Source organism: Rhodnius prolixus, unplaced genomic scaffold, assembly GCF_049639745.1.
Source record: "Rhodnius prolixus isolate KJV_2025 unplaced genomic scaffold, Rpr scaffold_1, whole genome shotgun sequence".
Lineage (NCBI taxonomy): Eukaryota > Metazoa > Arthropoda > Insecta > Hemiptera > Reduviidae > Rhodnius > Rhodnius prolixus.
In genome coordinates, this window is record NW_027411581.1 from 46796016 (window position 1) to 46810503 (window position 14488).

The following is a 14488-nucleotide window of genomic DNA, read 5'->3' on the forward strand; positions in this document are numbered from 1 at the left end:
TATGATCCAATGACGATGCCATCTCAGCACTCAAGCGTTGGGAATGGGAAATTTTAATAAAGGATAAACTTCTTGGTGAAGGGACCGGTGAACTGATGGTCCAGTCGGCTCAGTAGCGTAGCGACGAGGCCAGGGGATCCAGCCGGTTCGGGTAGAGCGGTGTGGCGTTGTGATTGTACGTTTCACCACTGGCGATATCCATAGGGGTCTAGGCGTGTATCCTGAAGTGGTGCTGTTCGTGGGCTCCTGAGTCTGCCTTCAGTTTGTTTTTTCGCGTGGTCATTGGATACAGTTGTGGGCTTGCCTGTTTATGTGCAGATCACTTAGAAGTCTCTAGTGTATCGCGTTACACAAAATGGTGCGCAAGATACCTTTTAAGTAAGTAACACTTTCTCTGTACGTTTAGGAACGCCATTAATGTTTTTATGGAATTTATATATAATTATAGTATAGTTAATATCAGTTTGCACGTTACTGAATATAGCATATCCAATAAAATTAACCGTCCTTTCGTTTTAAATCACTAAACAGCACCGCTGTGAATACTTGAAGCAAAAATTCTGACGTAAACAACTACACGACTTTTCCTTTCTCAGTTATTACAATTTAGTCGACACTTTTAATTATTGAATATTACTACGTAAAGAGCTATTGCGGTAAACGATGATGCTATAAATTGAGTTTTGAAGACGGAATGTAATTTGTTATTCGGCTTCAAGGTGGGGTACCGACTTAATCGGGAAGTGTGGTTTAATTTAAAGCTATCTGATTTCATAAACACCTTTTAATAAATTTTTGCAATGTTTAAAATATAAGTGATTATTTTTTATTTGAACCAATAGCATTTTATGTTTAACAAATGTTAAACCGTTTTAAAAAAAATTAATCATTCATGGGTTATTTGAATTGAGATGAGTTAAAATGGAATGAACGGATTAAAATTGATATCAAATTCTCCTAATATTTATTTATTTCAAAATGAACGTTTCGAGCTAAAGGAATCAGCTTCAGTAGTGTACATATAAAAAGTACCTAATTTTACAAGTACTGCTTTTACTCTTTTAGCATATTACTGCTAGTATAATTTTATGAATGTCTATAAGATAAAGAATCTCTTTAGTTTGAAATACACAGTCTTAAAGTAAATAAGCGTTAGGCGAAATTGACACAAACTTTTATTAATTAAAAATTATTCAATTTCAAAAATTTAAAACAGTCTAAATTTTATCTTTACAGCCGTTATTTTAAATCAATAAAGAATTTTTCCTTGACTAAAAATATGCTGTATAACGCATTTATTTGAGATTAAATCACATGGTAATAATTATTTGATAGAAATACAAGTTATTTTAAAGATATACCAGTTGTGAAATGAAAAATAGCAAAATTGAAATTAATGCGTGGATATTATTTTGTAGTTTTTTTACAAATCTTTCGTGTATAAGAAGTTTATACGGGCACTTTTGCTATTTGGCTCTTTTAAGTTGGATGCTAAATTCGTTTAGTATATTACGCCGTTTTAATTTTGAAGGGGCATTATATTTTAATTATTTAATCTTTGAATCTGAGGGTTTAAATGATGTTCAAATGTAATGTAAAAAGAAAAAAACTGAATTTTGAAGGAAAAACTAATATCTTCGAACTTCGTTTGATTTCCACATTAAGAAAATTAAGATCTAAAATGTAGCATGGCAAGATGCATGGTTTCCGAAAAGTTTATGAAAACGTTTAGGACATCGCTAGCATTAGACTTTTTGAAATTATGTTCATCAGAAGAATCGTATATCGTACTTATTTGACTCTTAAATAGTTTTATCAGAAGTGTAGCTCGGTTTCTTATTTGTTTCTTTGATTGGCTTTGTTCGAAAATTACTGATTTTATGTGACTAGGGAATGAATCACATCAAAGTTACTAATTAATTATAGCAGATATCGTGCTTTACATAAAGGTAGAAAACCTTAGCCTGTATATGAAATCATCAAACATCTCAATAGAGTTACATATATATGTATATATTTATTTTTATCTAATGTAATTAGTTTTTCTATTGTAGCATAACAACAAATTTTACATATCCTCAAGGATATAAACTTCCTTTTAGTAACATTAATTTGTTATTTGGGGAAAAAATAACCTACAGTATACATATAAGAAATCATTACCAAAAATGATTCCTTCCACAAAAAGAATGTGATATTATATTAACTCGGGTGAAATTTCTGTGGTATGAAAAATGTAAAATTTGATTTCAAAATACAATATTTAGAAATATATTTTTAATTGAACATATAAAAACATTCCTAGCAAATTGAATACAATTTTAAGGCTACGGAATTTTTTTAAAAAGTTTTAATTACCTAGTGCCCTTTTTGCTCCTTCTGCAGTTTTTTTTTTGTCTCAAAATTAAAAAACTATTGAGTAGCTAACCTAAAATCCTGTTGTTTTCGTTACTAATAGTTACAACTCCTAAAATTCATAGTGATAAGGGCTAATTTTTGATTAATATGTTACTGATTGTGAAATTTAATTCTGTTTATGATTTTTTGGAATACTAATACCCACTTTGCTAAAATACTAAAAAATAATTGATCTGAGACTAAACAAAAATTGAAACAAAAAAGTGAGATGTTTTCGATTAGAAATTAAATTAACAATATTTAATGTAAGCAAGCCTATAAAAAGTAATTTTTAAAATTTCTCTTTAACCAAGATTTGTTAGGGCAATTCTGTTTTGTATGTTGGCAACAATGATAATGTTTGTAAATACTGGGGATTACCATCTGTTCTCCATCTATGTTTTGTGATGAGGTCAAAGACAGCTATCTTTATAAATTAATTTTTTTTTACAAAAAAGTACTTAGTAGCAAATTATTTATAATAACACTTAATTTTCTTTTATTAAGAGAAAAATTTTAGATTCTAAGTACGTTATTCCAAATTGGTCATTACTTTTATTCACTGAAGCATAGTAGGATTTTTATTAAAATATTGTTTTAGGATGAGCACCAGTAATGGTAAAAGAATGCAGCCAAATTCTAGGATAAAAGATAATTTAACACATCAACATCTTCCACCTGTTCAGCAACAACAGCAGGAAGAGTTAATTAAATATATTTGTGATTGTAAGTACAATATTATTAAGAAACATATTTCTTTAACATTCGAAGCTCTTCAGTTAACGTGCCGATTTTCTTTCAGTTGTTAGAGAAATTAGTAAAAATAATCAGTGATGTGGTTTACTTTGAATGAATTACATTTTCTTAAACAGTGGCTTAAATCCTCCTGTACCCAACAATGTAGATCATTAGAAAACCATTTAAGTAATGGACTTACTGTGCTATTTTGTAATAAGTTGTTCCCAGCTCTATGAAACTTGGTTAATTTTAAAAATCAAAGCAATCTTTGATATATAATGTAGCTACATTTAAGAATTGGGTTTTCATTTAGGACGTATAGTTTTTTGAAAATTATATTTAACTCTTAAGATTTACTTAGCTACTTGCCATAGACCTTATTCTATATATAACCTAATTCCAGGTGACCTACTTTGTTAAATACAACCAACTTTTTTGGGATTATTTCTATTTCATCTGTTGTATGATTTTTAGATGTTTTCGTTTATAGACATTATTTCTTCCTAGTTTTCGTGATTTAAAAACATTTACTGTTTTAAACTTCCTCTCATTGATAATTGCTTTATATGTTTATAAAGGCAAGTGAAAATAGTAAAGTTGTAAAGGAGTTTCAGCCTCGCATTTATTTTAAGATTTTTTTCCCAATATTAAAGCAATGAAATGTGGCACTTAAATCCAAATTAATTACATTGAACACTTGGCAATTTGCCTTTTTTTTTTTCTTTTTTTTTTATTTGCAAAATTAATAAACTTTCAATATTTATTAAGATTTCAATTATTCGTAATTTGCTTAAGGAGAAAATATATTTCGTCACAGTCTTGAATTTGTTTAAGAAAAAAAATTATTTCATTTCAGCATGGAATAAAGTTTGTCAAGAATTTCAGAAGGGCAATGCTCAAGGTAGTTATTTTTTGTAATAAATTAATTATTTTTTTAAATGTGAAAATGATTCAACAAAAAATGTTTAATTTCAAGTATCATAACTGCTTTATTATTTGTTCAATTTACTGCACTGTTAGCTATGTAAGAAGAAATAAATTATTTAATTTATCTTAGTACATAAATATATTAATTTCTTGAAAAAGTTATTAGTACCAAGTTTTACTTTGTTTTTGACCGTTGTTAATGCGTCACATTCGAATTTGTTTTCATATGTTAACAATAACGGAGTAAATTTAATGCTATGCAAAAACCAAAGTTTTCCTTTCTGCAGTTTTTCAGAAATAGCATTCGTAACAAGCAGTGTAATGATAATTTGTAATTTATACTTATTGTACCCCACAATCGAATTTTTTTGACGTTTTTCGAATATCCTTTATGCAGTTCAGTTGTGACATTGACAGTGCGTAGGTGGAAACAAAAATATTACATTCAAAGGAATTGCTTCCTATTTTTTAATCTCGCATTGTTTAATTCTAAGCGGCCTTGAGCATCTTCATTGTAGGTTTTATCAGTTACAAATAACTTGTACAAGGCAAGTTCTCCTCCCAGTGAACAGAATGAATACACCCTTGCGCCCTGATCATCGCAGCACACGGTACATTATAGTCATGAAGCTTAGGATTCACTGCAACCTACCTTAAATCTGAGCAGTGGCCCTCTGATGTAAATCACTTCATTCATTTATTACTGTTTGAATGTGAGTTGAGTTGTGGCTGCCTTGAGCTCAAAAGTAATCTGACTTAATGGTATTGGAATTATACCTATTGTTTCTCTTTAAAATAATAAATTGTTTCAATGTGGGTTTTAATTACTGTTGGGCCAATAACTTCTTATTTACCTCTAAAATATTATTCTTTAAAATATTGAACAAAAATATTTAAAAGAGATTGTCAAAAAAACAAGAATAATTTTTATTGGCTTTTCAGGGGCTCCGACAGTGGCCTATCATACAGAAACTGATCCAAATCCGATGTTAAAAGGTAAATATTTTTTTCTTTAATGCCTTTCACCACCACCTTTCCACGAATATACTCGTGGTTGACAGGGTGTTACGCATTGCCAGCACGAATATACTCGTGATACTTTCAATATATTCTTTATATTATATTATACTTTATATTATAAAGATTTGTTTAGTATTATTATTTGGAATAATGGTATTATTTGGTATAATAGCATAACAATTTGTGTGATTCATTTGTTATTTTGCTTAAACGTGCGCAAATAAGAAAAAGGATATCGAGTCCTGTTGCATTCCCATTGCCAACCACGAGTTACTCGTGGTTGATTTTTATACATGTAAATGATTATTTATGATTTATGACAAAATATGTGTATTTATCTTGAAATAATAAAACTTAGATAAACAATAACACACATAATAGAAATGGCAAAGCGAATAACTTCATACAATTTAGGCTTGGCAGCGAATGGGTTAAGTTCTGATATTCATAGCAATTTTTTTTTCCGGCGCATCGACGTCTGTGGCCATTAGCGCCTTTCATAGCAATTATTGGACATTCTGAAAAGATGATTAAGATAAGGCCAATACTATCCCTTATATTTTAAGAATTACAAATACCTCCTTAAAAAGTTGAAAGAGCAATACTAAACAGTGGTGATAAGAAGTAAAAATCAATTAAATATCCGATTAACAGTTAATTCTAAAAAATATGTGTATAAGAATGTCCCATCTTATCGTCCGCTTGAGATTTGTGTAAGTAATAGGGTGTAAGAAAAAGTTTTCGCTTTTTTTACAGGACTGAATTTACCCACTTAAGTAATCATTTAGATAGATTAGACTAGGGCGGCCTCAAGGCCTACGCCACTGCGACCCCTTTGAATAGAGTTTGAACATTTTCATCTCCCTGAGTTTAACTCAGGTCTCGGTTCTTCCTCCTATCTCTTATTCCGCCGATTCATTCATTCATTTTTTTGGGGGCAAACATTTCATTACGAATTTTTGTTTAATTATTGAATTTTTTGGTTCTTCCTAAAACTTTCGTTGTACCTGGAAGGTATTGAATAACTAACACGAAGTTAGGTTGAATGTATTTTATTTTCAAGAATAAATTGTTGTTTTATTATGTGCTTCTTTTTAAGATAAATTTGCCAAAAACGCCTTGACTTTTGTTACACCTCTGTAACATCATTAAGAGAGTAAGAGTTAATTTTTTGAATAATCATTAAACTTTGTAGATCATTGTAAAATTCGAGGCTTTATAATCAAATCCACTTCCTCGTAAATAACGATGAGGTGCTAACATCTGCTTGAATGGACACAATATTATTAAAGAAGTGGCAGACATCAACTACCTCTGTATCAGCAGTGAAAGAGAACAACATTAGGTAGCAGTTAGTTGGGAAGCGAATAAAGGACCGTGCGTAATGAAGGCTAAGGTATCCCATTGATGGATAATGAATGAATAATTACATTATTTGTAATGAATGACATCTCAAGTAAAATTGCATCTAGATACTTAATTTAAATTGGTGCATTACAACAGTCTTAGAATGCAATTAGAAGAATTAGAAATTATTTGTCATGTAATTATTACTGTTAATAATATATGAATGAGTTAACAAGAACTTGTTGAATAAGTAAGCTGTAGAAATATCGAGGAGATGAGAAGTAAGAATCAACTATTAGGGCTGAACTTCGAAGTTTCAGAGATTTTTTTTTTTAGTTTAGAAACGAATTAATGTTGATGTAGAAATTTGGCTCTAACCGAGGAATAGCCAAGGCAATTTAATAAAAAGTGCATAGAGACATCTCTGTCGCTAAGTCATAATAGGCAGTTGTTCTCAGTCAAATTATATTTCTACCCTGTGACAGCTATAAGTGAGAACTGTTTACAAATTAGTCTCCAGATATTTTGATTATGCCAACGAGAGTATTGTATGTAATTAAATGTTCGCCTACACCGCGTGAATTATCATTTCTAAAATGTAAATAAATACTTGAATATACTGCTGCTTCAAAATCTCTACTTATGAATTTTGGAGGATTCTCTCAGCCAATTTAGATGTAATTCTGTAATTTGGTCTGGCATTCTGTAATAATATGATGAATATAAGAAGGTTCGTCGCAGAATTAAATGGATTTTCTTATTTTCAAGATTATTTAGCCAAGTCATATTGAATATTTTCAGGACACACTTCGTTCACGCATGGAAAGAATTAACAAAGATAAATTGTGTTTAAAATTTTTAAAATTAAATTTGCGGCACCCACTCCAAGTCGAACCTAAGTTCTGGGGTAATATTAAAAGAAATGTACAAAACTTTATTTGCATTCTTTCAGTGATAGCTGCATAATTTAAACCCTGGATCCCAGACGAAGGCAAATCATAATAAGTTTGAAATAAGGGGATTATAATGGTGCAATTTGTCTTTCACTTGGAGAATGTAGAGATTACCGAAGAAATTGCTGCCCTAAATTTTAGATTTGAAACTCAAAACTGCTTTAAAAAAAAAAAAATGGCAGTTAAAGGTAAACCTAAGTGTTAACTCGGATAAAAAGGCAGCCTACCCTTATCACCCGCCGCCATAAGAACTTCTGTTTACCCATTGATTACAAAATCTGTTAGGAAGATTCACAGGACTTACTATTACACCCATTCTCTACATTTAACTCTTAACGCTTGCACTTCAAAGCATAATTCTTACAAATACACAAGTTAGTAAAATCGTAAAATGATGCCCTTAAAAGAAAGTCACGTGTTTAAAAACTGTATAATTTTTTAAAATAAAATCTGAATCAGGAGTTTTTTTTTTTAAGACAGAAAATTTGCTTTTTGATCGTCTATGAGCCCTATTTTGATCACATAAAAATGAGCTCTAATCAAACCTGTGCCATTCAAAAGGGCAAGGGCAAAGACAAGTTATGACGGCCTCCAGTTGCATTTCAGATCGTGGAACAAACATTAGTAATCAATTGCATTTCCTAAGGTGACGGGAAAATGTTTAACACAAAAATCATTAGTTGAGGACTGCTTGTGAACTCATTATTCAATTATGGAGATCCCATTTAAATCGGTAATCCAAAATCTTATTTAATACTTCTTATTCTTCGTAATAACTTATTACCTTTTATTAGGGTTATCGGGGATATTTCTCGTTTCCTATTTATTTTTTATTTGTTTTAATATTATTTCTTGCAGGATGTAGTTATTATTTAGAGATGGGTAGTAATAAACCATTCAAAAAATGAAAGGAAAAGAAGTCGAGGAGTTTGGCAAAATGAAATCAAATTTTTGAAATTTTATATTCAGAAGATTTTATGTATACCCAGATCTGTTTTGTAGTTCATTGCATAACTTTAGTGAACAACAAGCTGTCTATTTCATCCATTTTTATTATTCCAGTCTAGCGAACTGGACAAGGAATCAGATGTTCTCAGGAAAAATTTCGTGTAGAGCAAAAGTCTTGGCGATTTTTATTTCAATAATGGCGAAACTTTAAAGGAGTATGCATTTAACGTTGGTTGCTGATGGGCTAGCTATACATCAGATTTCTATTCGACACAATTAGACAAGGGCTCTATACTGTCCAAAGTTCACCTCTTTAGTCAACAGAATGATAGTTCTTCTGCAGCAGGATAATGCAAGACCATATATTATACTTACGTCAGCTTGCCTTAAGAATGAACGAATTGGATTTTCGAACTTCTTCTTTACCCAGCTTTATAGCACATATTTGCTCCTTCGGCTTTCCACTTATTTCTATCAATGGCTCATTTTTAGTTGAGTAAAAATTTTACTATTGAAAAAGAGGGGAGAGCAGGTTATATTAAATTTGTTTGCCTCCAACAAACCTTTGTAGTAACAAAGAGAAATTGAATTATTTACAGAAAATGGATTTTTCTTTGAATACTTAATTTGTAAGACTTATTTCGTACTACTAATTAAAGTAAAAAACATTCGAAAACTTTCAAGCCTTTTTTTACACCCTACTTATTATTGGTTTATTTAAAGCTTCATTTTAAACAATCTATAATAGTTGATTTTGTACACCCTTAAGGCGCTTGTTTGCTTTAATTGCGACATATTTCTCTCATAATTTGAATCCATTATGAGAGACTCTCTATACCAAACAGAATCAGTCATTGATGTTATGAAAATCCGCTGTGATGAAGAAAGTAATCGATATTACTGACCTACTCAGTCACTATTTTCAAACATTCAAAATTTGAAATATTTAAAACAATTATGTGTTTATATTAATTAATTTATCGATCGAATGGAGTTTCGTATTACAGTTTTCCTCAATGAAATGCTTATTTTACTTCTACCTTTAATTGTTCTGCTTCTCATCCTTAGCTGTACCCTTATTTTCCTTTGTTTTGATATTATTTTCGTCCTTCTGTAACACCTTTTTTAAACTTCCATTTAATTTTATTTAATTTATACCTTTCGTATTCTTTCTACGCTTTGTTATTTATTATTAGGCTGCTATCTAAACTTATCCATTTCGGTGGCTTGAATTTTTTTTTCTTTCATTTTTCGTTAATTAATTCAATTTTTAATCTCCATTTGAATAATTAAATTTTATTTATCTCTTTTGTTTGTTCTTATTTGTAACTAAAAATATGCTTATTTCTTTTGCAGATTTTGTTCCATTCGACCTTGAAGCTTACTGGGGCAAAAGATTAGTTCAGAATATAACAACACAGAACATGTAAACAATAATTTTAAGAAATCCACTATTAACATCCTCTCCTTTAATTTTGCAAAATTCACAACATATCCGTACTTTAATTTAAGAAAACCAATAACCAGTAACCATCTAACATTTTCGCTGTTTATTTATGCAGTAATTTGAAATGAAATAAATAACAAAACACCAAAGACGAGGGTCATATTTGTAATTAATCCATTTTTATTTTGTTTTAATAAATATAGATGGCTATCTTTAATGTTATTTATATGTATTGTTTAGTTTCATTTTGTTTAAGTATTAACCATAAAGTACCTTTAAAACTAAATAGGATTCCCATCCCTTGTTACTGACAAATCAAGTTTCACACTAAAATAAAATGGTACTTTGTTTAAAATTATTGTTTTCAGATCCAATGATGTAAAGACAGATTGTTTGTTTCAGAAATAACGTTCTATCCATACATAGAACTAACGCAAAAAAAACTGATCGTGGTGGAGTGATTTCGACCTCTGACATTTCTACATCTAAAAAACAATCTTAATTTTTTTTCTTTTTAATTCACATTCGTTCTAAGGAATGTTAAAAAAATATTTCATTTTCAATTTAGTATTTTTGTGGTTCTGTTGGAAATGCTGATTGTTCATTTTCAGTTTGATTTTCTTTAATAAGGCCAACATAAAAACTGTTAATTTTGAATTTAAACTTGAGGATTAAGTGATTTTTCATTTTCTAGAAGAATTATTCCCTATTTTAAGTTTTTTCTATTTTGGCATAACTGACTTTTGTTTTCTCACTTCATCCTCAATATCAATCGCTCCAAATACAAGTATTGAGATCTTTTATTTCATGTTGCAGATAAAAATATCTATTTTGTTTTAAAATGTCAGGTTAATCAATTTCATCCTATTTTAATAAAAATATAAATAATGTATTTAATTTAAAATTTTCATTAGACAATAATTTATCTGATAATTATTGATATTAATTTTTTTTTTATATATAATTGTATTTATGGTACAAATTTTAAAGGTTACCCCTTTTGGATTAAAGTAAGTTTCTTGCATTTTTTAAGAAATTTATTTTAGTAACCTAAATTTTAATACTTAAAAGAGGTGTTAAAAAATAAAACGAAAATTTTAAAAAAGAAAAATTAGAAATAATATTGGCCAGTGTATTTGTACAAACACTTTTCAAAAACAAATTTGTTTTAACATTTAAGAATATTTTGTTAATTGATCAATAGCATTCGCATTCTTACTCCTTTTTTGAAACATATTAAATACACCTGATCAGTATTTTAACATTTTGATTGAGGTACTATAAATTTTTATTTATTCATTGAAGTAACTAAAATAATGATAACATTCCTTTTTTTATTTATTAAGTAATGAAACTTGCTGTTATCTATAACATTATTGTTCGGGTATTGTGTACCTCAAAAATATAGCAGTTTTTCCAACTACTTTTCTTATCTCTTCCCCTATATTAATTTACCTAACTGATTACTATTTACTGCAGAAGTCTATGGAGCTGTTTCATTATTAGTAATGGTAAGGTTGCTTCACTAGGTATTCTTTTCTCTACAGCTAAATGTCCGATCGTAGCCAGTTTCCTCTGACGAGAAAAGACCATTTGGAAGTCTCGGCAATTCATTAAGAAGATTCCGAGCACCATTGACCATGTTCATTTGCCTTCAACAATCGATTACTCACTGCAACAAATTAAAAAATTTACTTCATTACGAAATTTTTGTTTGGGTGCCAGAGCATGTAGGGAAATACAAGCACCATCACGGTAGACACTTGCACGAGTCAACTGTCAGGTCGTAATTTCCTGAACGAATCTTAGCCTCCTTCCAGATGTCAGAAGTTTCTAAAACAATAACTACACGCTGATCTTTTAACCTACAAAAAAAAAAAAAAAAATTCGGTCATTCAAAAGAACTTTCAACACGAGTACATTCATTTTGATGGTACTTGTATTCTGGGTGACTAGGGTTCTATCAGACGAAGGTTTAGATATCAGATACAGTTTTACTGGGTGAGGGGTAACAATGTATACTCCATATGGTTTTGAAGCCATAAGTATTTTTTATTGATGTGCAATATTCTTATAATCTTGTTATTCTTGTGTGCAATTCAACAGGACTGCAAGTGATCAAACTTGGTTTCTCAAAAGGCTGTGAATCAGCTTACCTTACCCTTACAATGATTGTCAAATCAAAAAGTACTGGTATTATTACTGAGGAGAAGTGAGGTCTACTGGCAAATTTCCAGAGTAGAGTTTACACCATTAAAATATTTTAGTTCCTCTTCAGTAGTAAACAGAGGTTTAACAAAGAGACCTCTTACACACTCCAAAAATTCATTCTTTCATGCATACATGCTTTATTCAGCTTGATATATACAAGTACAGTTGAAGAGTTCAAAAGCATTGTACAATAATTTATAGATGTATTAAATATAAAATATCTAAATTCTGCAGGTAAGTGAACAACTTCAACAAAAGAAAACTTTAGCTTTTTCATGGAAAATATCAAGGATTTTTTATTTTCACAAACAGCTAATATTCAGATTCATATTTTATCGTCCTGCTCCAAATACCTTTTATGTATAATATTTCAATCTAAAATGAAGAAATATTGGGCAGGTCAAAATGAAGTGAGTTGATGTACACACCGCAGAATTTGCAGAATACATTGCTGTTAAAGTAAACTGTTTTTCTTGCATAATTCAAATGAAGTAGCTGTAAAATTCCAGCTGAAACTATGTGAACACTATAGTTCATACTATATTTCATGTCATAATCCTCTTCAAATCCTTACTTACTGATACACTTAATCTATAAATTAAAATTTCATTCAAATAATTTTTTTTTTATAGTTTTTAAATAAATTAACTTAAAAGCATCAGATATTTTTTTAAGGTATTTTTTCTTTCTACATCTAAATGTCTGGCATGCCAGATATTTTGTAATTAAGACCACATATATAGGAAATATGCCTGCATTTTTCGCATGGACAACTTCATATTTTGGTTTCATTAAGGAACAATCCCTCATCTAAGAGTATAAAGACGGCATTTAGGAAGGCCGTGAACTAGATTTGAATTTTCTTGAAATAGTATAACTACAGACCTTACGGACACACTTTTGGTCAAATCAAAATCAATCGTTTTTCTAAATTTCCGGTGGAGCTGCATTTAATTTAGGGAAAGTGAATAATGTGTTCGTAGTAAATAGTATAAGCTGGGGATTGCACAAATAAATTTACAGTTTACCTCAAAATAATTTTATTCGTTGTAGAGAGACGGAAACATAAGTAAAGTCCAATTAGCTACCCTAAACTGATAAATCTATCCCTGATTAAAGTCCGTAACTGGACAAGGACACAATAAACATGTTTGCAACAACGGATAAAATCAAAGATATTATCCATCACTGAGAACCAAGCCACATTTTCTATGTAATAGTCTTGGCATAGATAATGTTCGTTGCATTTTTTATTTGAATCTGCTCCTCCGATCCACTTACTCATTGTTCCATTAATTTGGCTCAAGTGGTACAGCAAGATGCACCCATATTTCTCTACATTATCTACTGATAGACATTGCATTTATCAATTCGTCACCTAAATTTTATGTAGAATCTATCCGTACTTATTAGAATCTCTACACATTACTTTCATTGATAATTTTAGTTAAGTACATACGAAAAGCATAAAAGCGATAGAGACATTGTACAACACCAATTAAAGTTATGGTCAGTTTAGAGATAATTACCTTTTAAACCACTTAAAAAAACGCCTGTTTGTTCGTTGAAACAGTAATGCTGGACAATATCATGATGGTTTGTTCTCTCATGAAGATGAAAATCCGAAACATCTCAGAATGGCAGAAAATAAACAGAAATCGTTGAAAATCTTTCAACACTTGATTGATTATTATTTATGTTAAGTGGTATCAAAATTGGTGGTTTCATTGCATCAGAAATCAGTTGAAACTCTAACAGAAGCTGAAATAATATACAAAAATCAATTAACTGTCAACAAAGAAAAGGGTTTATATTAAGAAAATTAAAACAATAAAAAGAATCACCAAATAATCCTTTATCTGCAGAAAGCGTTATAATAACTTAGAATCACCTCAAATGGAGTAAAATGTGATACATGATTTAAATTCTGGCCTTAGGCCAAGATCTTGCAAAAAGCCATTTATAAGAGCTTTATTGAACAGTATTTAGAGATCAGCTTTTGAAAAAGAAAATATGGACGAATTTTCATGCTTTTGGAAGATTGTTATTCTAAGAGATGGAGCATATTTTTGTGGTGTTGCCGACAATGCATACGTTGAGAGGGAAATCAAAATTAATCTTATCGGAAACACATTTCTTCTAATAATTATTTATTGTACCTCATTTATTGTAAATAATTGGCATTATTTCATCAATTTTTTTTTTTAGATTGTTAACTATTCCAGAAGTTAACTATGAATTCAAATCACTTTTATTCATATAAACATTATAATTCCCAACATGCCACGAACTAGTAAACTACAGCAGGTTAAATATTTCACTTAGCCGAAGAATACCGATAATAGCCGACTACATTCTCTCTAGTTGAAACAGATCGTGGAAGGTAACACGCCGCTAAGGCACCTGGGGTTCTGACCCATGTAAAATCTTTGTGTTAGTGACCAATTTTCTTGGAATTACCTCACTAACACAAAGATTTTACATGGGTCAGAACCCATCG

At 30.1% G+C, this 14488-nt stretch overlaps 2 protein-coding genes and 1 long non-coding RNA gene across 8 annotated transcripts in view; 1 reads left to right on the forward strand and 2 right to left on the reverse strand.

Moving 5' to 3' along the window:
• Window positions 1-2503, reverse strand: part of LOC141461121 (uncharacterized) — a 25430-nt gene extending 22927 nt beyond the window's left edge. For both annotated transcript variants that reach the window (XM_074141860.1, XM_074141851.1), the window contains exon 1: window positions 2359-2503. The gene's annotated coding sequence lies outside the window, so the exon portion shown is untranslated. The remainder of the gene's footprint in view (window positions 1-2358) is intronic.
• The window catches only part of LOC141461154 (uncharacterized), an 18193-nt gene extending 7028 nt beyond the window's left edge, over window positions 1-11165 (forward strand). Inside the window, exons 1-6 of one of the 5 annotated variants that reach the window (XM_074141919.1) lie at window positions 2538-2663; window positions 2999-3123; window positions 3992-4036; window positions 5005-5058; window positions 9687-9756; window positions 10180-11165. In XM_074141919.1, coding sequence (XP_073998020.1) covers window positions 2662-2663; window positions 2999-3123; window positions 3992-4036; window positions 5005-5058; window positions 9687-9756; window positions 10180-10279 — 396 coding nt within the window. In that variant the 5' untranslated portion in view covers window positions 2538-2661 and the 3' untranslated portion in view covers window positions 10280-11165. Of the gene's footprint in view, window positions 1-2522; window positions 2664-2755; window positions 2925-2998; window positions 3124-3991; window positions 4037-5004; window positions 5059-9686; window positions 9757-10179 lie in introns of those variants that run through there. The other 4 variants (XM_074141928.1, XM_074141934.1, XM_074141940.1 and 1 more) reach the window with 4 other exon arrangements.
• Window positions 10503-14475, reverse strand: LOC141461197 (uncharacterized). The gene is made up of 3 exons (XR_012462652.1): window positions 13833-14475; window positions 13518-13749; window positions 10503-11449 (listed from the first exon to the last, which is right to left on the reverse strand). It is a non-coding gene; the product is annotated as an uncharacterized lncRNA (long non-coding RNA).
• Window positions 14476-14488: the final 13 nt, after the last annotated feature.